The following is a 23,301-nucleotide window of genomic DNA, read 5'->3' on the forward strand; positions in this document are numbered from 1 at the left end:
GGGGCGGGGCCAGCGCCGCGGGCCTGTCAGGTGAGCTCAGCCCCCAGCGCGTGTGAGCCTACGGAACGCTGGGGCTGAGGCGGCATGGCTCCGGACCGGGGCCTGGCCTCGGCGACACCGTGGCCGCGGGAGAAGCCCAGGACAGGGACCCAGGCGGGGGCTCCCGGCCCCGGTACCGTCGGAGCCCGCCGCTTCCTGCTTTGTCTCTACCTGGTGGGATTCCTGGTGAGTGCGTGCGGGGCTGGGCGCGAAGTGCCGGCTGCGTCCGCGACCTGGAACCCGATCAAGGGTGCTTTTCCTTGCAGCGGTCTGCCTGGTGATGCCTCCCTAACTCTCAGTCCCGCTCTTGCCCCGTAACCCCCTTCGCTCTGCACCTGACCACAAATGAGGCCTGCCCTTCGCGCCTGCACTGGGTCCAGTTCGCGCCCCCCAACCGCAGCCCCGCCGTTTAAGACGCTCCAGCACCAGCTTCAGGTGTGACTCGGTGACCGAGTCGCGCTCGAGGGTGACCCTGGGTGTTAGATCCTGTGGCAGGTGCATCACCTGCAGCCTGGACAGCAGGGGCGCTCGGGGCAAGCTTGGGGAAGCCCAGCCGTGCAGTAGCTACGGGAGCGGTAGGAACACGCAGGTCCTTCTTACCAGGCCAGCTGGGGAAGTTCTGGTGGTCACCCCGCTTGGGCAGAATTAGGTACATTTTCCTTAGGGTTCCTGGTAGACTGGAATGCTTAAAAATGCAAATCACAGTGAATTATACACATCTGCCTTTCGACAAACTTTATATATTGCACAAGGCAGGTTCGGTTTTGTTACGACTTGTGTGCGCGTCCTGGTTTAATAAGGACAATTATTAACTTCCCATGTAGAATGGGAAGATTAGAAAACTGAGTGTATGGTAGGGTAAGCCATCCAGCCAGCTGGCCCTCCATTTATTCATGGAATTTATGAAAACCTGTTACGGGGTAGGGGTTATGGAGCTCCAGGCACTGTAATACACATTCCCAACCGGGAAGACCCTGCAGTATTACTAACTGAGCTTGTGTTGGTAATTCCTGTGCCATTATATGCGGGAACCCTACATCTGCCTCTTCACCCCTCTTTCCCCAAGTCTAGGCCTGGTTCAGTTGCCCTGGTTGTGAGCTAATCCGGGTTAGGGCAGCCTTGGGACAAGGACCCAGGAGGATTTCCTCTTTGCTGGGCCTGGGACTTCATCTTGAAGACAAAAGGAGCTGGTCAGTTTTAAGTGTCAATGGGAGGAGGCTGCCTTCTGAGGCCTTGAAGATGGTCCCCAAGGGCACTGGGTCCTGGCAAAGAGGAATTACTGTTTGCTGCCCAGATGCAGGTGAAGATCACGACTCCCCAGTCTGATGCCTGACTCGAGTTAGGATGCTGAGCTGTGCTTAGCTAGGAGAGGAGTGGGGAGACAGCCTCCTTCCCCATCCTCAGTGCAAGGTGTTCAACAGTCTGTAAAGTTTAATGTTGAGCTAGTAGTTGTTAAGACAACGATGAAAGCATGTTCATCAAATCCCTTAGACACAGAACCATGAGACACCCAGGGAGGGCAGCGTTTGCACCAGGCTCTCTGTCTCCAGTTACCGTGGCAGACCCCACCCCAGGCTCAGTGCTTGGGTTCAGAGCCTGGCTCTCCTTCTGATCCCATTTCTTTAATCTTAGTTCAGTCTCAGGATGTGGTGCCTCTTCAGCCTTCCAATCCAGTCACCCAGAATTCAGAACCGTCCCCTATGGGTGGTTCTTCAAATTTGGAAAGGGAGTTCTGTGTCATCCATGCTCTGGTAGGGGATGGGGACCACCCTAACTCAGATGGTACTGGAATCTGGCTCTGCCAGATGAAAAGGACCCTTACCTGGAAAGTCCAGACCAGGGTTCAGAGAGTTTTGGAGACCAACATGACGAGAATGCAAAATAGTGTGAGATTTTTGAAATAAATTTGCAGATCATTCACTATGACCTTCCGATACAGATTTAAATATTCCAAGCTTCTCGTATGTTGGCTACATGCTGTGCACATGGCACAGCCTAATCTAGCAAGCCTGATGGAAAGTTTTAATAATTTTAATAATTAGAAAGAAGCATTAGGTCTCTAATATCTTAAGGAGAAAATGTAAGATTTCCCAGAGTTAAAAGAGAATAGGGAATTTTTTAATGGAAAACGTTGTAAACAATTAAAATACATGCCACTTTGGGTATCCTTGAAGAATCTAAAGGCTCTTTGTTAGCTAACATCTAAGGAATGTTATACATAATTTAGTTGTTATTTTTAATATACCTAGGGATGTAAAGACCCCTAAGACTTTTAGGAAGATGGTTTCCAATTGGAAGAGGAAAGGAATAAGATGAAAGCATTTGCCAAAATGTTTTGTTTTTAGCTCTTATCTGTGTTTCCAGGTTTTAATTTGTTCAGGAAGGAAGACTAAGATGACCCTCTAGGTACTTTTTGATTAGCATCCTAAGATGATGCTAAGATCTATGATTGCGGTCCTTTCTTTCCTCCAGATACCCGGAGAGATTTAGATTCCATTTAATCAGCTTTAGTCAGGTGATAATTCTTTTTTTAAAAAAAAGATAATCCACTAATCAAGAAATATTTGGGTTCCTACCCTGAAAAGGGTCCTAAAACTTTAGAATGTGTTCATCAGATATCACTGAGAGAGGTAGATGTTCCCCGAGAAGGGTTTAAGTGGTCCCCTCTCACCTGATTTCCTTATAAATGGTTATAAGCACATGACCAGTTGCCAGATTTGAAGTGCACTCAAAAGAGGGTGGTTTTGAAGAAGCTATGGCTTCAGAAGAAGGGAGAAGCTGCCTTTTATAGTCATGGAGAAGTCAATTTTAAAACAGAACTTCCTGAGAGGAAAGAGCTAGCAGCCGGCTAGAGAAAGATAATATTTTTCAGGCTAAGTGTTAAAGTAAGTCTGTTATGAGTTGCCGTTTTCATATTTACCTCCTATAGATTTCAGCCTGACTGCTTACAGCTTCCCCTCCCCTTCTTATTTAGAATAATCGTTTGAAATAAATGACAAGTGGTACTGGGAATTTTTTTGGGAAAAAGAATCTTGTTGGACAATTGAGTTTCCTTTTCTGAAAAAGCCAGAAAATTCAACAGCTAGCTGATGTATTTTGAGTCTTATAAATCATCAGCAGGCTGATGGGGCAAAGCTGATAGTAAAGCCCAGAAGAAATTGGCTCAGAAACAGAGGAAATTTTAAGTAGTCTTAAAATTGAAATAATGAGCCATGGTTCTGGTATTATAAACGTGTCAGCTATTTAAGGTCACTGGATATTAAGTATATGGCCATCTAAAGCTGTAACCATGGAAAAGGGCCCCTAAGAAGCGTATTTGGAAGTTCGTGTTTCTATGTTAGGTTAATGTACAGCCACCAAGAGAAGGAAGCAAAGGATTAATTGTGGAAGAAAAAAGATATTTCTATTTAACCAGGATTCCAGGAAAAGGAATTTGGGTTGAATATAAAGAAAACTCTCTGTGTGTGTGCAAGATGTGTTTTTCCTCTCCTGAACCAGTTGTAGCAGGTAACCAAGTGACAGAGGAAGGAAAACAAAACTTAAAGGAAAAAATGTCTTTCTACTAACTCAAGAGTATTAGCCCAAACGATCAGTACTTACCCCAGAATTGAAGGAAAGAGAACACGTTTCCACTTCTGCTGTGTCAGACCTCCCTCAGCCATCATGTCTCTTAATGTTCATCCCGTTTCTACCACGCAGGTACTGTTATCCCCATTTTTTACAGATGGCAGCACCGACACTGGTAACATGAAATAACTTTCCAAGGGCACATGCTTAGTGAGTGATGGAGCTGGAATTGAAAACCTCTGACCCCAGGGCCCATGCACCTTCTGTGCCTTAGTGAAGAACGGCAGGCCACCCCCTAGTACACCAGCCTTCTCTCTCCTTTCTGCTGTACTGAGACTTTCCCTTCAGGTCTTACCTCGTCAGGCTATAGACGGCACATGGGTCTCCTTCCTTGACTCCGGGAGGAATGTCACATTATTTAACAGGTGCTGCTTTGCTCAGGAATACGCATGACCCCTCCCTCTTGGCTCATTTCATTACCTCCATTTTTTAAATTGGAGGAATGCATGTAGTGCACGCTCCTTGAATATTAAGGATCAGTGACAAAGAAGCTAAAGTTAAAATGGATTCTCAGGGCGATCCAGGCATTTACAGGTGGCAGCTCTTGTTACACATTGTATTTGGATTCCTTGATGCCTTGAATTTGATGAGTATAGCTTACTGTAGAATACAATTTTGAGTTCTTGTTTGCTCAAAATTTTAGATGCTGTGGGGTTTTTTAAATCAGTTTATAATTAGGATCACCACTTTAAAGACACCCAGGCCTCAGTTTCCAATTTGCGTTAATGAGCGTTTTGTTGCTTAGGAGTTGTTTGGTGTTAGCAGGGTCGTCCCTTTACTGAGCCTTCGTGTCAAGTCTTTTGGAGCGAGTCCAGCAGTTGCTGGAATAGTAGGTGAGCAATCCTGCCCATTTTCAGGGCACTGATTTTCAACCCCCCTGAACTGAGTACCTGAAAACACATCAGTCTTTTAGCTAAGTAATATCCAACGGTGAACTGAAAAGGGGATAAAATGAATTTCAGACTATTTCAGAGTACAACCCTGGAGCAAATGTAGTTCATCTTTTCCTAGACTACGTATGTTCAGAGAGGTTTCCAGGTATAGCATCACCCCCATGCCCCACACCGCCTGTGACGTCACAGGTACTTACTGAGCCTCTCCGGGGAGCTGGTTAGGCATGGACTCCTGCCTGCGGGAACCTGTAGCCTAATGTTATAGTCATGGAGAAGTCATGACTCCTCGCCTCATGCAGGGTGAGAAGGACTCTCTCAAGGTCCCTAAGGGTGACCTTTGCCTCTAGTCTCTCTCCTGCTTTCCCTCCATTTTATTCTGAAGGCCTTTTACTAAAAATTATATTAATTTACTCTTCCATCTGAAAAATTATTATGGGGTAATTTACTTTTTAAAAATGGTCTTTTTTTCCCTAATGTTTTTCTGTTAATTTCATCCATTTTTGTGATGGGTCTAGCTGATTTTATAGATATCACTTATGTTTTTTACAGGCTCCTCCTGCAGCGTTTTGCAGTTCTTTTCCAGCACATTGGTGGTAAGTCCTCTTCCACCTGGCAACACATGTTGAAAGTATAACCCTACGCCTCTGAGGCCACCCATCATGGCTGTAGTAAAATAGGGGGTTGAGGTTTACCAAAAAGGAAGTGTGCAGATGGTGAGGACTGGCAGTGCCCTTATTTCAAGAAGGATCCCTCGGTCATCTCTCTCCCTCAGTTGACCTCTGAGAAGACATAGGCCTGAAGAGATTGCGTGGCTGGATCTGAAAGGACTCGCTGAGTCAGAATGAGAGCCTGCTTTTTAAATTGTAACATGTTTTTCCCATGATTCCCTACCAAATTTGTACTAGGAGAAAAGAATGTAAACAGAAGTTATTACCAGTTTTGTTTGTTTCAATTAATTGACAGTCATCAAATCCATTCAGATCTTAGGATTCTATTTGAAGTTGGGCCTTTTTGAACTACATGGCTTATCAATTATAAAACTTAAGTGTATAGACGGAGGAGCCACTAGGAGTGGTGGGTTGTACACCGACCGCAGGGGGTAGAAAGATCCAGAGCTGACCTCGCCACTGCCACTTCTCACCACGCAGTAGTTTGCAGTTCAGAACCTGTCACTGATGCGCCCCTTCTTTCCTGCTCCTGTGTGCCCTCCAGTGCACCATGCTGGTCCTGAGGCCTCGGCGTCCAGTCATTCGTGCAGTACAAACAGAATGGTCAGTTTTGTCCCAGGGATTGATCAGCTGTGACCTTGGTCTAAATAGCTGGTCTCACAGTGAGTGAACACCATGTACATACAACACTATGTTCCCGAAGAGTGGCTCATGTGTAAAATATATTTTATTATTTGTTTTTGTTAATGAATTTATTTGTTTATTTTTGGCTGTGTTGGGTGTTCGTTGCTGCGCACGGGCTCTCTCTGGTTGCGGAGAGCGGGGGCTACTCTTCGTTGCAGTGCGCGGGCTTCTCATTGCAGTGGCTTCTCTTGTTGTGGAGCACGGGCTGTGGGTGCGTGGGCATCCGTAGTTGCGGCACATAGGCTCAGTAGTAGTGGCTCATGGGCTCTAGAGCGCAGGCTCAGTAGTTGTGGCGCACGGGCTTAGTTTCTCCACCGCATGTGGGATCTTCCCAGACCAGGGCTCGAACCCGTGTCCCCTGCATTGGCAGGCAGATTCTCAACCACTGCGCCAGCAGGGAAGGCCCTGAAACTACTTTAATACTCTTAAAAATTCTTCTTTCACAAATTCCAGCTCTCATGACCCCATTTAGTACAAATGAGAATGGTTTTGATGTATAAATATAAAAGTTGGAATTTCTGGGGCTTTCCTAGTTTCATGTGATGTATGATTTTCTCCATAGTGACTAATTAAACATTTCCGTGTAACTTAGTATTTTAAACTTCTGTACGACATTTCACAGAAACCAGGAGAAGCACTCCTTTGTCAGCGTACACACATACAATTTGTTTGGCAGATACTGTAACTGGAGGCCTCATTTAAATTAGAAATTTAAGTAGAAAAAAAGCCTCGTTTAAATTAGAAATTCAGTTACCACTAGTACTTATGACTCAGCAGGACCCAATGAAATAAAAAAGGGGAAAAACATTTGAATATTTAATTCAAAGTATTCCATTACAGAAATGAAAATCAGAAAAGTCACCACCAGTATGTCCAGCATTAAAGTCGGCTGGGCATCTCACGGAGGGACTTTCTCCACCCTACAATACGAGGACGACGGGTCCCCATAAAACCTCTGTGACAGACTGAGAGGTCCCGAGCCCTCCAAAAGAATCAATAGGCCATGCGGGTTGAAACGTGACCGTCCATTTACAGCAGCTAGGTTAACTCTGCACACAGAAAAACTCATTCCCTGACCAGACCAGTATGAGAACTACCCACAGTTTACTGACTGTTCTTAGAGGTGGTCAAGTAGAATTTTATTTGAAAAAGAATTGTAGAAAACTAGAAATATAAACGGGATTGGAAAATGACGTGCCAGCAGAACACTGAAAACACTCGACAACTAACTAACCATTTGGGTATTTGGCCACCATCTGCTGACCGACCGTCTGAGGGTGTCAGCCACGTGGGGAGTGAATGACATTGGGAAAAATTCCAGAGGGAGCTGTCATTTCTTGTCATTTATCGTGGACGAGAGCTATGGTCCCTGCCAGGCAGCAGTTACCAGCTGGGGCTCTCACTTGCCTTGCAGGTAGGTTGAAGAAAGGACCTGGTTAAAATGTGGGATATAAAGTACCAGCAAGCTGGGACTTCCCTGGCGGTCCTGTGGTTAAGACTTTGCCTTCCAACGCAGAGGGTGCGGGTTCAATCCCTGGTCAGGGAGCTAAGATCCCACATGCCTCGCCACCAAAAAACCAAAATATAAAACAGAAGCAATATTGTAAGAAATTCAATAAAGACTGAAAAAAATTGGTTCACATAAAAAAAAACCAGAAAAACCCCAGCAAACTACCCATTTTGCTCTAAGAGTGGAGAAAAAAAAACGAACCAGAAAATCCCAGATCACCAGACAGTTCTGATTCATGAGCCTGGCTTATTCAAGCTGACGGAGGGAATCAATATTCAGTGTTCAGGCCTCAACAGATAATGTCACAGCTACATCAACTGCACAAAGAAACCCTTCAATCACCCTTGAAAGAGTAAAGTATGCACTTGGAACTAATAAAATATTAGTTCTCATACTTGTTTGTGAAATGCCAGTTTTAACATAAACATGATTTGGGCAATGCAACAGATGCAAAATGTGCTGAGACATGTAATAAGTAACTGCTTCTCGCTTCTTATATAAAGAAACATGCCGCCCCCCGCCACCAGGTAAAACGGTACACCCCGACTCCAAAACTTAGCAAAAGCCGAAGGGAGTTTCACCCTGAATATTTGGGGGCATATACAGCAAACACATGTTTCTAAAAAGTGTCAGACTTTGGGGCCAACTTCTAATTGTCTGCTAACTGACAGAACTGCTCCCAATAACCAGCCTTAGCATCACATATAAAGAAATAAGCCCTGACTTTGTAAATAGTTCAAATCAATTTTTTTGACAACAAATATGAAAGACCCATCAAAATTCCACAATCACAGTGGAACTCTGGCCGGATCAAGTGTTGTTTGAAACAAGGGAATTATTTACAAGGGCAGGGAGGTTTCTGTACTGCAGAAATTTAGATTGTTGTGACATTTAGCTAAAGGGTTTCAACTCCATACCCTCTCCTCCTGTAGTGTCTAGAAATTAATAATTTCATAAAAAGAAGGTACAGAGAAAATACTAAAGTCAAATTTCTTTTTCATCGATTTTATCATTCCACAGATAAGGAAAAATTTAAACTGATAATAAAGATAAAATGACATAAGTGTTCCTTTTTAGAAATTTACACAATGTCATCCAAGTGTTTTACCTGACTTTTAATTGGTGAAAGCTGAATTTGGTCTACGTGCTTAACAAGAAGTATCATCATAAACATTTCCATGTTTTTCTCCTTCCGTTCCAGAACGTTAGACTCCTTCTAATATTTATTAATCTAGGACACCAAGAAAAATCAGGAAATTCATTTTTAAGATAATTTTACATCTCAGCTTCCTTTTCAGATTTCATAAACTGTAACTTAGTCTTCAAACTCTCAAAAATATACATCACATGTCTTGGTGAATCATAGTCCTATAATGAAAATTCTAAATTAAAAGTCAGTTTTAATTTATTTCCAGCAGATGAAATACATATATATTTTTTATATATAAATATTTCCATTTAAAATTAAGAATTTTGGCACAGGGTCCTAAACTTGCAGTTTTCAAATTACGTCTACACTGCTTTCCACTGATCAACCTGGGAGAGTTTGGGAAACAAATCGTGCACTTTTTGAACTTGTACCTTGTGTGTTTACCCTTCCCTCTGTCTCATGCCCAACAATCTAGCAGTATTCCAAGATTTTAGAACATGAGAAAAAAAGGTAGAAGATTTACTTCACATTGGTGGAGGAAGAAGGAAGGGATAAGATTTACGGCTGAGGATTTCTAAGTACCGGATCTTTTTGTTTAATTTATTCATCTTTTTCCAGCAATTGTAGGTGGTCGCTTGTCTCCTTTGCTGTATCTCCAATGTGAACCCAAGGGACTACATGAGTGGCTTCATCTCATATCTAAACCCAGAAATTTTGAGTCTTGTTCTAGTCAAGTTTTAAAGAGGGGGTTTTTCTGGGAAGAGTGACAGGCCATTAAAATCTATCGTCTGAGAGATTCCAATATTAATCTTTAATGATTATGTTCCACTTCTTGTCTTTCTGCTGTACTTTTAAAAAGTACTCAGATGAGTAGAATTCGTTTTTAGATGAAGAATTTGAGCTACTACTTTCTTGAGGGGGGAGAGGTAAGAAATTACAGACTAGTGCAAAAAAAAGAGAACTCCCACATTCTCCAAAGTGCTTCCTGCATAAAATTCAAAACTTGAATTCTCACCAATTGGTTAAACATTGGAATATTGTTTATCCCTACTTTTATCTTTGTCTGCTTGGAGCCTCTGTCCTGGATTCAAAGTTCTAGAATGTGCTACAGAAAAGGTCTAAAGCAGGTGGCTGCAGGTGGGCGTGACAGGGGGTCTCCTGCATCCTCCTCCCAGTATTGCACAAGAGAAAACCCGGCAACCAGCTGTGCAGGCGCTGCCCTGTCATCTCCACACCCACCACGTGAGGCCAGACTTTGTCACAAGCTGGCTCTGAGTCTGGCATAAGCTGGTGTCACCCACGCAGCCCTTCTCTTTGTACCATTTAAACACGACGGGGAGATGGAATCTAGATGTCACCCAAAACACGCGGTAGAACGAGGAACAAATTGAAAACCAGCTGACTCTCATCATTTCATAGGCGCTACAGTCTGGGAGCCAGGCCACGAGGTTCTGCCTAGATGCTCTGGCTGTTGCCATCCTCAGGGGTCTCTGCTCCGTGCCGTGCTCTTCCTTAACCAACTGGCGTCAGCTCAGGATCAGGAAACACCTCCACCCTGAGCTGATGCCCCCCATCCTCTAGGAGCTGCCCTGGATGCCATGGAAAGGTGTTCTGAGTATTTTCAGTGCCGTTCACTGAAAAACTAATTGCAGATATACATATTTTTTCATAAATAAAATCTGAGGCATATATGTATATATTAAAACTTTCACCAACAAGGGTGTGTTAAAAATTTCAAGTTCTGTCCTTCAAGTTCAATAAAGGCACACGTGGCTTTTTTTTCTTCAGGCTTGCACAGAATACAACTGCTAGCAACAGGTCCTATGAGACATGTTATGGGGCTTTTGTTTCTTTGATTTTCTGCTGCTTGGGATAAGCATTTGCCCCATGGATCAAAGGCATGGCTCTACCGCCCAAGGACAGTATTTAGGTGCATAGAGGGTTGGAAGTGGATTCCCTTGCTGTGTCAGGCTGCTGGGTAACCAGCCACAGCTGGGCAGGGCCGGTCCCCCCAGGTCTGCTTTGGCCATTTCCATTAAGGCTTCTCAATCCCGAATCGACCTTTCCGGTTTCCAGGTTCTGATGCCCTTCGGACCAGCCTAGGTGGCGCCTTGGGTCGGATGCCTTCGTTCATGTGGTCGCCCCGCATGGAGCTAAAGTGGCCTTTGGAGAGGAGGGGCTGGCAGAGCACGCCTGGGGCCTGGGGGCCCCCCTCTTTGCTGTGGGCAGCTGGGGAGCTGCAGGGCTGCGCTTGCCTGGAATCAGCATCTGCCTCGTTCTTCCATTCCATTTTATAGGCCTGGGGGGCTTTCTTTGAGAACTGTTCTGGCAAGAAGCGCCTGGCTCGGGGCTGCAGGTTGAGGACGGTGGTCCCGACGTCTGGGTCTGAGTCACTGCTGTTGCCACCTGCCAGAGAGCAAAAGAAGGACAGCGTGGGCGGGCCTTTTAGGGAGAAGGTGTTACAGGCGACTGGCCAATACATTTGTGGGTCTGGCACCTGCTGTGCCCTCCCTGGGGCTCTGGGGGTCGGGCAGGGAGGCCAGAGGGCTCACCCCGACTCCAGCTGAGTCCTGGGCGCGTGCATAAGTCCCATGAGCACGCATGTCCACAAGTGTGTACTCTTGCTAATTCTGAAGAGCTTCCCATGTGCCAGCCACTGTCCTAAGCGCTTTTAAATGCATTAACCTACTGAATCCTCATAACCACCCACTTTACATATGAAGTAACCGAGGTTCAAAAGATATTAGTAAGTGGTGGAGCTGGATGTCAAACTGAGACCACCTGGCGGCAGCTGTGCGCTCACCTGCCCCGTCAGAACGGCCCCAGGGGGCTCAGTTCAGTGTCTGGCTCACGGTAAACAGATCAGTAATTAGCTGCTATTATGAAGACTCTTGTCTTGATCTAGGATGTACAATCTCATGCACAGCTTTATTTCCTTTATATTTTCATAAAATGGGCAGAACACCAATATGGCTTGCAGTCTACATAAAGATTACCATCGAATGAAGAGATGTTAGCCGTCATGTCAAAGCTTTAATAATTACAGCCAGAAGTCAATTATATAGTTGCCTTTATGAAAATATATTAAAATTATTATGAACATTTAAAGTTAGAAATGTTGTAAGAGTAACAGAATTAAATTTAAACCTTTGAAGGCTGACAGCTTTCTATTTACCTGTTCATCAGCCACACACAGTGACATCTGCTTTTGCTACATCGAATAGAATCAAATAACTGATTGAATTACGTATAACGTGCACAGAACGCCATTCCAAAAGGATGCAACACTAATAAAAGGTCACCAAATTATTATTATAGATTTGCAAACGACTGAACTCATTCATTGTCCTTAAAAGAGAAGGAAAAATGTTCTATTTTATAAACACTAATAAATAAGTTTAAAGTCTTTTTGCTCCAGCTGTATTCAATACCTGCATTAGAAATATTCTTTTTCTTTTGTAGCTTTTCTGGAAGCTTTGTATTTTTTGGTAAGGATAAATATCGGGAGGTTGAGGTGGAAACCTGTAAAAAAAAAATAGAAAACCTTGTTTAGATGACACACATGTCATTTATTGTATGTTACGGGCTTAGAATTCTATGTCAAACCTAACCTTGGTGTTAAAAATTAAAATGTTAGCTCTAGATTCCGAAACTACTGGGTGAGGAGCTGTAGGGATGGGGAATAAATTTCCAAGTAATAGTCATTTTATTTAAAATAGGTAAAACCTCTCCTAAAATATCATGGAAATCAGTACTACTAAGGAAAACAGAAATGAAGTGGGACCCTTAGGAACAAGGTATGAAAACCACCGGCTTTTCTTAAAGAAAAGCTACAGAAACACCCACTTATAAAAGCATTGCTAAAAAAGACTTAGAACCTACATGGATAGGGAGGAAGATACATGAAAAATGTAGCATGTTTAAGTTGTATTAACTTTCACAAATCTTGAAAATGACAGAACAGAAAGTATTACTATAGCCAACGTGCTGGCACTTGTGGCATCCAAAGCCACAGTCTCTAGTTTCTTTAACTTTTAATCGATGCTGCCACATTTCACATGTAAAAAAAAATAATATTGTGCACACATAACCGTTTTGGTCTCTGACAGCTCAGTATAGAACATTATTGAGAATGAGATGCACTGCCTGCTATGTCCGATCAATCAATCAGAATATCCTTTTAAAGTGGCTTCCTTATCTATGGCAATGCCCTGGGCCAAGTCGAATGCTGAGCACACAGCATCTGAAACTCCCCTGACATGCGCACGTGCACACACACACACACGGCCTCCTAGAAGTTTCCACACATGCACGCACGGCAGCCCCCCTTCAGGCTGCACCCTCTCCCTGGAAAGGTCAAGACTCCAAATGAAGCCTGGCCCTTCCATTCAGTTTAAAACTGTACCCTGACAGGGATATCAGCTCCGTGCTTTGTGACCACCTGGAGGGGTGGGATAGGGAGGGTGGGAGGGGAGGGTGGGAGGGAGGGAGACGCAAGAGGGAAGAGATATGGGAACATATATATATGTATAACTGATTCACTTTGTTATAGAGCAGAAACTAACACACCATTGTAAAGCAATTATACCCCAATAAAGATGTTAAAAAAAAGAAAAAACTGTACCCTGTATGACCCTTCTCCATCCTCCCAATCTCCTTCCTCAGCCCTTTTAGGTTTATTTTGTCCACAGCACTTACTGCGTCTAACATAACAGATACTTTTCTTATTCTGTCCATTCCCGGTAGCCTTCTCCCCCACTAGAATGTGAATTCCACAAGGGAAAAGAGCTCTGTCATTTTGTTCACCAATGTATTCCAAGTGCCTAGACAGTGTCTGGAAGGTGATAGGTGTCCGAGCAACGTCTGGAAAGACGTGATGATGAGCTCCATCCCAGGATTCCTGTGAATCAGCCCCCCAGGGCCATCCTGGCTTTGCTGTTGGGAGCCTTCTGCGTCCCAGAGCCACAAAGCCCCCTTACCCTGTGCTCCCGATTCAAGCTGCTGTCCTTCCGAACGCTCTCCCGAAGGCTGTGCCTTCGACGGATCAGGATCTCCTTGGCTTGCCTCTCACTCGTGTCTGCAGTCAGATTGTGTCGATTGTAGGACAAAGTCTGAAATGAAAACACAAGCAACGTATTACAAAAATGATGATCACTGCCCGGAAATTCCAAAACTTTACTCCATTTCTTTGGCTTCGTACCTCTGATAGGTACTTAACAATGAATGTGCAGAGGGGAAAAACAAGAAGTATAGAAGTTAACATTCTTTCAAATTTTGAACGAATTCATGTTCTACCAAATCTCAATTTAAGGGTAACAGTGGTAGTAATTTCAAGTTGTTTGTAGAAATATATGGTATGTCGGTGTCACAGAAACCCTTAGAACTGTGCTGGGCACAGAGAAGTGCTCAATTGATATTACCTACTGTTATTGGCTATGATGAAGATGGTGATGGTGGTGGTCTTGTCTAAATGTGTCAGAGCAGGAGCTGTACTTTATTCGTTTGTATCTTCTGCAGGGAATACAGTGCTTTGTTCTACTCATAGATATAGTCAATACATATATCCACACATGTATTCAATAACTATGTATTTGATTCAACCAAATAAAATCCTCTACTTAAGAAAAAAGAAGAATTCATGTTCTAATAAGAGTCGGTGAATACTTTTTTTTCATTGAAAAGTGTGATCTTTATAAATGAGAAAATGATCGCATTCATCAAGCACCTTCGACTACCTTGAAGTACCCTGTCTATATTTACCCATCAGTAGTGGCTGGGGAAAAACACAAGTCAACTCATACCTTCCCTATTGAATAGTAATTGCTAGTACAGAAACCAACCACTTTGGGCCACTTGGTGGCGCCATGACCCTCTATTAAGTCAAGAACATTTCTTTTCAAGTTGAGAAAAGCTGCTGGCTCCCTCAGTAATGATCATGTCCTGGTATTTGAAGCCATACAATTTATAAACGAGGGCTGTCCAGGGCATAATATTTTTAGTTTTACAAGCTCTAGAGAAATCCACTTCCTAAAATAAGTTGTATTTAGTAATTAAATTCATTTTCTGATAGAAATAATGTGTACTTCTTGGGAATACCCTTATCCCCAGAACTATATCAGACCTAGCAGAGATAAACAGAAGTAATGCAGAACAGCACTCAATTCCTGCCTTGAGGAACTGGCTATCTTAGTTGGGCATTGAAAGCTAACAAAATAATAACTAAATCACAAAAGGAGGTACTAGAACTGCGTGGCATGTAGGAGCTCTAAGTGCTATTATCCCATTCAAAGACAGGTCTGGGAACAACATAGAGGGCGTTGGGGAAACCTTAAAAATTGGAGAATATGGATGGACTGACAGGAAGAAGTGGGACATTCCAAGTGGAGACACAGGGGAGAGCAACACAGTCCAAGGAATGAATTCAGACCTGTCCTCCGTGGGTGTCTGGGTGGCTGAGGGAGAGGTAGAAAGGGGAACTTAAAAATAGATCCCAAAGGCTGAAAGAATAGTTAGTTTAGCCTGAAAGCCACGACTGCTTTGTCTCATTTTAAATAGGGGGATGCTGCGTTACGAGGGGCTTGAGGAAAAGAATGGAGCAGCCGTAATGTCGGATGGAACGGGCTGGTCTGTGGGGAGGCCAGCTAAGAAGCCACGGAAATGACCCTGATGTGAGTGACTGGGACCCCTGACAACTGCTGTGTCCCTGTGCCACTTCACCTCACTGTGCCTCAGTTTCTTTATCTGTAAAATGGAGACAATAATAACACCACTTGTTAGAGGATTAAAAGAGGTAATACACGCGATGCAGAGAAATGGGGCTCGGCAAACTGTATGCACTGTTAACTGTATTATTAGCAAACTATGGGAACGAGGTGTTAAAAATGGAAATGGTTTGAAGGAAGTGCCTCAGAAGATACAGGAAAGGAAGAAACGATCGCACTTTATGAACAACAAAGAAGGTTAAATACATTTTTAAAAGGCTTCTTCTAAGCAATAAAGCTATTTCATTAAAAAAAAATTTAAAGAGCAATCAATTGCTTTCCTCACCGTTAGATAACACACTTTTTTTTTTTTTTTTTTTTAATCTCCAATCCTTTGGTAGCAGAACTCCCAGCTCCCTGGGTCTCCAGCCTAGAGCCTTGACCAAGATGTCTGGGAGGAGGGCAGTACCCTAAAAGGAAAGACCCTGGGGTGGGTCTGAGGGAAGGAAGTGTCTGGTGTGGGACCTGCTGAGGGTGCATGACGGTGGGACAACAGCCACTGTAACTGGACAGCATCTAATCTGAAGACATATTTTTAGCCAAAGGCAAATACATATTTTGCTAAGTAAATTATTCTTACTCGCTGACGGATCTGATAGAGATTTCTTGATAATATTTCTCGAATTTCATCCATTTCACCAGGTGTGAGCTTCCTTATTTTTTCTTCACGACAGTCACTGTGAAAGTTTAGAAAAAAATTTTTTACTATGCAATATGTATCAAATTCATCAATTTTCTTTCTTAGAGATATAATATCATCATTTAAGAAGAAGAATCTTGGGACTTCCCTGGTGGCACAGTGGTTCAGAATCTGCCTGCCAATGCAGGGGACACAGGTTCGAGCCCTGGTCCAGGAAGATCCCACGTGCCGCAGAGAAACTAAGCCCATTGGCCACAACTACTGAGCCTGAGTTCTAGAGCTCACAAGCCATAACTACTGAGCCCACGTGCCTAGAGCCCGTGCTGTGCAACAAGAGAAGCCACCGCAATGAGAAGCCCGTACACCACAACGAAGAGTAGCCCCTGCTCGCTGCAACTAGAGAAAGCCCACGCGCAGCAACGAAAACCCAACGCAGCCAAAAATAAAATATTAATTAATTAATTTTTTTAAAAAAGAAGTATCTTAAAGAATAACACTTAGGAATTATTCAATATTTTTAAATAATTCAAAAATCTAAAATATTGATTTCAGTGTCAAAATCATTCATACAAGTTTAATCATGCACAAGTTTTTTCAGGGTCTATTCATGCAATTATTTAAGGAGGAAAGACCAGAGTAGCTTGCAATGCTATCACTTTATTATTTCTAATACTCCATAAATTAATATAGGATTTTTTTCCCCAACAAAAACTTTAGCTGCATTTTGCTATTATGGTCTATTCTTTTAAATACCTCCTTAGAAACATTTACAAAGACACCATTTATAATATGTATGTACATACAATTGATCCTCATTATTCAGGGATTCCGTATCTGCAAGCTCAACTACTCGCTAAAATTTATAAACACATTATCAGTACTCATCGCACTGTCCTAGTCATTCACAGACATGTGCAAAGTGGAGAAAAACTTGAGTCGCTGGGCATGCACGTTCCCAAATGAGGTGAAACTCATCTGCCCCCTTGTCTCAGCTCTCATGCTGTAAAAAAAAATGTCCTTTTCACAGCCTATTTAGTGCCATGTTTTTCACATTTTTGTGCTTTTTATGGGTGATCTTGCTGTTCTAAATGGTCCCCAAGCATAGCTCTGAAGTGCTGTCTAGTGTTCCTAAGCGCAGGAAGTTCCCGAGTTTTAACTCTACTTTTTCTGAAGGATATTTTAGCAGGATATGGAGCTCTAAGTTCAGTTACACTTTTTCAGAATTTTTGAAGCTACCAATGGTGTCCACTGGTTTTGCTGAAAAATCGGTTGCCAGGTTTTTTTTCTCTTTTGAAGAAAATAAGTCTCTTTTTCCCTCTGAGTATGTTTAAGAGGTTCTCTTTGTATTTTTTTACTTTTAGTGGTTTTACTAGCAGGTATCTCATTTGGTTCTCTCCCTATCTAATCTGCTTGGGGTTGTCACAGTTCATATCCTTTATCTATTTGGGGAAGTTCTCAGTCATTATCTCTTAAAATATTGCTTCTACCAATTTCTCTCTCATCTCCTTCTGGAACTTTTCACTATATATATATGAAATTATCCCATATATTTCTTTTTCATCTTTTCTTCATGCTGGTTATTTCCTTCTGTCCTATCTTCCAATTAATCACTTCTCTCTTCAGCTGTGTCTAATCTGTTTTTCTACCTACCAAATGAGATCCTAAATTTAGTTACTTTATTTTTAGCTCAGATATTCCACTTAGATATTTTTTGTTTATATAGTCTCCATGAGGATGCCAAAAGTGTCAATGCCATTTTCTTTCCTTAAACATGTTATTGTTTCTATTTTAAAGTCACTGTCTGATAAATCAATTATCTGAATCCCCTTTGTGCCTATTATTACTCTATGTTTTGTTGATCTTTTCCTCAATATTTTCAGTCACATTTCCTTGTCTACTCATATGCTTGGTTATTTTGGATTGAGTGCTAGACATTATATATAAAAAAAATCATGAAGATAGTTTAACGCTCTTTACAATATTATTTCCTCCAGAGAAGATTTAAATGTACTTCCCTTGAGCAGCTGAGATAGAGGCAATCTCAGTCTCTGATGATTTAAACAATCATGAATTGAGATAATTCTAGGCTGGACTTCTTTCCTTTGAGGGTTAAGGTGTAGGATTTTGAAGGAAAACCTAGAGCTGAGTACATACAAATGCTCCTCCTTCTTCGTAGGTTCTGAATTCCCATTTTATTCTCTAAGACCAATTAGTCTGTCAAAACCTCTGTTTTAGCTTTTTAGAGTCTCAGATACATTCTCTGTATTCCAGAGAGAAAATGGCAACAAATACCAGTTCTATCCTCTTGAACTTCCTGCTTTTTTGACTCTTGACCAAGAAATTCCTCACTGTAAGGGTACTCTCCAGCTTTCAAGCAGATATTTAAAATATACTTTGGACGAAACATACTTTGTCCTTTTACCTCTAGTTTTCTCAGAAGGTAGTTGGTCTGGCCCTCGGTTCATTATTGCCAGAAATATGACTCCCTATTGCCTTCCTTTTTTGCTTCTATCTTCCTCTAAAGAAAACATTTCAGGAGAGGTGGAATGGTCAATATGGCAATCATTTACCCAGCTATGTAGCTATCCATTAATTTTGTTACCTACTTTCCCTAACCCTAAACGTTTGCCTTTACTGGCTTCTACCACTGGCTTCAAAATGAACTGTGAACAGAGGTAAAAGTGAGATTTCCTTCTTCTATGACCACAAAGGCAATGGCTCCCTTTTGAGAAGCTGGATAGTTGAATTATTGCTTGCTGCAAGCACAAAAGGAACAGTGCATAAGAAAGATCGTAAATTGTAAAGCTAGAGTGAACTGTAGGATCAAGTCTAGCCCCATTTTCTACTTGAAGAAGCTCAGCATCAGGGAAACAGATGGACCAGCTTAAGGTCACACAGTGAGTAACTTGCAGAGCTGGGACTATGAAGCAGTCATTCTGCTCAAGCACCACCATTTCCAATTCACTATAATGCCTTTATGTCTGAGCCATCCTGACCACTACCTTCTTTTTATTCTGGGTTGTGTAAACTACCACAGTTTTTACAGGGGACTATAGTCCTAGTAAAAATCACAGTTTATATGGTTGGGTGTGATTTGGAGCTTCCTCTCTCATTTCAACCGTCCCATAGATGGCATTTTGATTTAGGTGACATGTAGCTTAAAGGAGCTTCATTCAGGCTCATCGGTGAAAGAAGAAATCAGTGGAACCCGTAATCTGTCATTTTTGTGTAGAGGAGGAATGATGCTTACATGATAAACTGGTTTGCTAATCTGCTAACAGTATTTACTGTCCTGCTATGGATTTGCTGTAAGAGTCTGCTGTAAGACTTTTAAGTCTCTACATTCTGGGTCTTCATTTCCTCATTTTTAAAATTAGGGAGACAGACTAGGTCAATGCATCTCAATCCTGGATGCATATTAGAAACTTCCGTACGCTTATTATATACTTATAAATAAACCTATACCTGGGCCTCAACCCCAGAGATCCTGATTGTATTGGTCTGGGCGGGGGTGGGGGCAGGCATACGTATTGTTTAAATGCTCCTACAGTTTTTCTAATGTACAGGCTGGGTTGAGAACCACTGCACGAGATGATCACTGATGATCTTTCCAAGACTTAAACTATGACTCTGCAAATAATCCATGAGGAAATAGCTTTGTAATTACATGCATATTTATAATTGCAAATTATAACACACCTTAAAATATTCCATTTCAAAATGCTTGCTAAAGAGGCTTTACTTTCAGAACACACTGAATTGCCCAAAGCAAATATCATAAAGGCATAATCATCCTAAACATGACAAAGTACTTTCTGACTGGTCCACTCTGCAATAACACAACATGGGGTGATGTGACATGACAGAACATAACATAATGGACACACTTCCAGGCTTTCACGTTTTAACCAGGATCTCGTGCTGCTGTGAGGTCTTAAGGAATCATGTTAGGAAATAAGTCAAATTTGCTGTTATTACTGGTTTCACAAAACTATAAAGACATACTTAGTAATACTAACTTTCATTTGCAAAACAGGACTTACTTCAGAGATGCAAAAGAAGGGACAGTACTTATCATTCCCGTCTCTGCCATCTCAATGGCATGTTTTATTTCAAGCTTTTTATATAAAGACACAATGCTTGACTTGGGTTGGTTCTCCCGAATCAAAAGCCTCCGCAGGTACTTGTCATCAAACTTCTTAAACCTAGAAATAAAGAAAAGCAAAGCTTTGTTTAATTAACATGCCACGGATTAAGAAGAAAAACCTGGTTTTACCAATAAAATCATTTCCACTACTCCCAGGGAAGAAATTTAATAGCAGTGTTTAGCTAGTCTGATCATTATATTTATTTTTATATGTGCATACCTGAATATATATATATATGTAGAGCACATATTAGTATATTTCTGTATATAGCCACAACATACATGTATCTAATATTCACTAATTATAGATTAAAATGCAGATATTTCTACATTTCCTATGTCTCTGCTTCCCCCTTCAGCAAAATTATTCAAAAATGTTGTTAATACTCCCTTTCTCCAATTGCTCTCCTCTGATTCTCTCTTGAACATTCACAGATCAGGCTTTTGCCTCTAACTGTCCATTGAAGCTACTCATACTGAGGTCATCAGTGACCCCCACGAAATAAACCCAGTGGTCAACTGCTAGTCCTTCCTGACCTGTCCTGCTTAAAACAGTATCTTCCAGGACACCACACTCCCCTGGGTTCCCTCCTACTGCTTTCTCAGCCTCTTGTGTTGGTTCTTTTCCTTCTTTCTCTCCTCTTATGTCGGAGTGGGTGCAGTCCTGGTCCCCTTCTCCACCTCCACTCACTCTCCTGTCTTGTCCAGCCTCATGGATTTTTTTTTTTTTTTTTTTTTTTTGCGGTACGTGGGCCTCTCACTGTCATGGCCTCTCCCATTGCGGAGCACAGGCTCCTGACGCGCAGGCTCAGCGGCCATGGCTCACGGGCCCAGCCGCTCCGCGGCATGTGGGATCTTCCCGGACTGGGGCACGAACCCGCGTCCCCTGCATCGGCAGGCGGACTGTCAACCACTGCGCCACCAGGGAAGCCCCCTCGTGGATTTTAATAGCATCTCTATACCCAAAATTCCCAAATTTGTGTCTGCAACTCCAGCCTCTCTCCCAAACCCCAGAAATGAGTGTCCAGCTCCCTGCTCAGCGTCTCCACTTGGACATCTCATAGCCGTCTCAAACCTGGCGTGCTCAGAAGGATCTTCTCCCAAGTCCTCCCCATCTCAGCTAGTGACAACTCCACCAGGTAAAAAACCCTGATGTCACCTTTGATTCTCCTGCTTCTCCCCTATTCCATGTTATGGCCTGAACTGTGTCCCCTTAAAAATTCATATGTTACAGTCCTAGTTCCCAGGACCTCAGAATGTGACTGTATTTCGATTAAGTTAAAATGAGGTCATTAGTGGGCCCGAATCTAATGTGACTGGTGTGTGTATTATAAGAGGAAATTCGAACACAGACACGTACAGGGGTAAGACCATGTGAAGAAGCAGTAAAAAGAAAGACACTACAAGTCAAGGAAGGAGACCTGGAGCAGAGCCTTCCCTCACAGCCTTAGAAGGAACCAAATCTACTGACACTTTGCTCTTGGACGTCTAGCCCACAGAACTATGAGAAAATAAATTTCTACTTAAACCACCACCGTGTGGTACTTTGTCATAAGCAGCTCTAGCAAAGTAATACCCCACATCCATTCTATCAACAATTTCTGTTGGTTCCACCATTAAAATACACACAACAATCGAACCATTTCTCACCATTTCTCCTGCCATCACCCTGGTCCCAGCATTATCATCTCTCAATGGGTTCCTGCAACAGGGACCCAGTTGGTCTCCGTGCTTCCACCACCGTGCTCCTATGGTCTATTCTCAACACAAGCCAGAGTGATCCTGTTAAAATGTAAGTCAAACCACGCAACTCCTGACTTGAGTAAAAGTACAATGACCTGGAGGCCCTGCACCATTTGGACCTGCCCCTCTCAGCGCTGTGCTGCTCTAACTCAGGTCCAGCCTCTCTGAGGTCATTCCTGTCCTGGAAATGTGCCAGCTCTGCTACTGCCTCCAGGCCCCTATACTTACTATTCCTTCTACTAAGAACACTCTTCCCCGCACACTTGCAGGGCTCGTTCACAGACCTTCTTTAAGTCTTTCCTTGAAAGTCGTTTTCTCAAAAGAGCCTTTCCTATCCATCCCATTAGAATTGCATTCCCAGAACTCCCTATTCTACTTCCCAGACATATTTTTCTCCATAGCACTCATCACTTTCTAACAGGCTATATAATGTACTCATTTATTTTATTTTCTGTCTCCTAGCACTAGAGTGATCCATATGGGCAGTTTTTTGTTTTGTTTGTTTGTTTTCCTGTCTCACCAATGCCTAGAACAGTGCCAGGTGCACCGTAAGCACGTAGGCAGACTGGATCATCTGGTCCCAATTCCTCCCTGGATCCACACCCTGTAACATATCAAGTTACTTGGCAATGTCCTTCCACCGTGGCCGAGGTGCCCTGCTCTGTCCAGCTTCCTGCCACTGAGCTGAATAACGTCACCTGCTTTGGTCAATGGGCTATTAGCAGACACAATGATGAGACCAGAGGCTATTAATGGGCTTGTTCATTGAACCTCACTTCTTGTGCTGCCACATCGCCATGAGAAGGATGTGTACGTAGAGTGACTCCTTAGCCGCAGGACAAAGGTGGATGTCGCACGAAGCAGAATTAAGTCACCCCACCTACACCAGAAAAGGCCAGCCGGGATCAGCTGATGACTGGCCAACCCTCTGAAGCAGGAGCAAGACCAGGCCAGATCAGCCAAGCCCAGCCCAGATCAACTGACTCTCAGCCTCCTGACTCAAGTACTTTAATAACAAGTGACTGTTCCTTTGAGCAGCTGAGTATTGGGTTGGTTTGTTACATAACTGTTATGCCAATATTCAAGTGAATCAGCATGCAGTTAAGTATCTGTTGAGAAAAAAATTAATGTATCAGAGTGATCCCCATAAGCCCAAAGAGGTTTACAGGCACACCTGTGCTATGAAAGGAAGCAATGTTAACCCACATCCTTGGTGCTAGCCCTTTGTTCCAAATACCGGAGGGCTAAGAATAATTACAGATTCATCCTGAAAGGGCTTTGCTACTGACTGGCCACTGCATGAAACACTGGGTCTACTTTTTTCTAAGTTTATTTTGAATCTCATGTGAAGCTCATTGAACCAGGACACCTGGCAACAACACAACATCTTTTTAAACTTTTATTATTATTATTATCATTAGTATTATTGTTTTAGCTTT

General features: G+C 42.8%; 2 protein-coding genes across 5 annotated transcripts in view; one reads left to right on the top strand and one right to left on the bottom strand.

Moving 5' to 3' along the window:
• Nucleotides 1–11: 11 nt before the first annotated feature.
• Nucleotides 12–23,301, top strand: part of MFSD9 (major facilitator superfamily domain containing 9) — a 28,449-nt gene continuing 5,159 nt past the window's right edge. The window contains exons 1-4 of one of the 4 annotated variants that reach the window (XM_067704053.1): nt 12–225; nt 4,412–4,499; nt 5,109–5,152; nt 15,127–18,066. In XM_067704053.1, coding sequence (XP_067560154.1) covers nt 85–225; nt 4,412–4,499; nt 5,109–5,152; nt 15,127–15,153 — 300 coding nt within the window. In that variant the 5' untranslated portion in view covers nt 12–84 and the 3' untranslated portion in view covers nt 15,154–18,066. Of the gene's footprint in view, nt 226–4,411; nt 4,500–5,108; nt 5,153–5,771; nt 5,979–10,647; nt 11,978–15,126; nt 18,067–23,301 lie in introns of those variants that run through there. The other 3 variants (XM_067704052.1, XM_067704050.1, XM_067704051.1) reach the window with 3 other exon arrangements.
• Nucleotides 8,802–23,301, bottom strand: part of SLC9A2 (solute carrier family 9 member A2) — an 87,099-nt gene continuing 72,599 nt past the window's right edge. The window contains exons 8-12 of the mRNA XM_067704049.1: nt 20,016–20,177; nt 15,913–16,009; nt 13,551–13,682; nt 12,003–12,093; nt 8,802–10,977 (exon numbers count right to left, since the gene is read on the bottom strand). Coding sequence (XP_067560150.1) covers nt 10,607–10,977; nt 12,003–12,093; nt 13,551–13,682; nt 15,913–16,009; nt 20,016–20,177 — 853 coding nt within the window. The 3' untranslated portion in view covers nt 8,802–10,606. The remainder of the gene's footprint in view (nt 10,978–12,002; nt 12,094–13,550; nt 13,683–15,912; nt 16,010–20,015; nt 20,178–23,301) is intronic.

This window comes from Pseudorca crassidens, chromosome 14 (assembly GCF_039906515.1).
Source record: "Pseudorca crassidens isolate mPseCra1 chromosome 14, mPseCra1.hap1, whole genome shotgun sequence".
Classification (NCBI taxonomy): Eukaryota; Metazoa; Chordata; class Mammalia; order Artiodactyla; family Delphinidae; genus Pseudorca; species Pseudorca crassidens.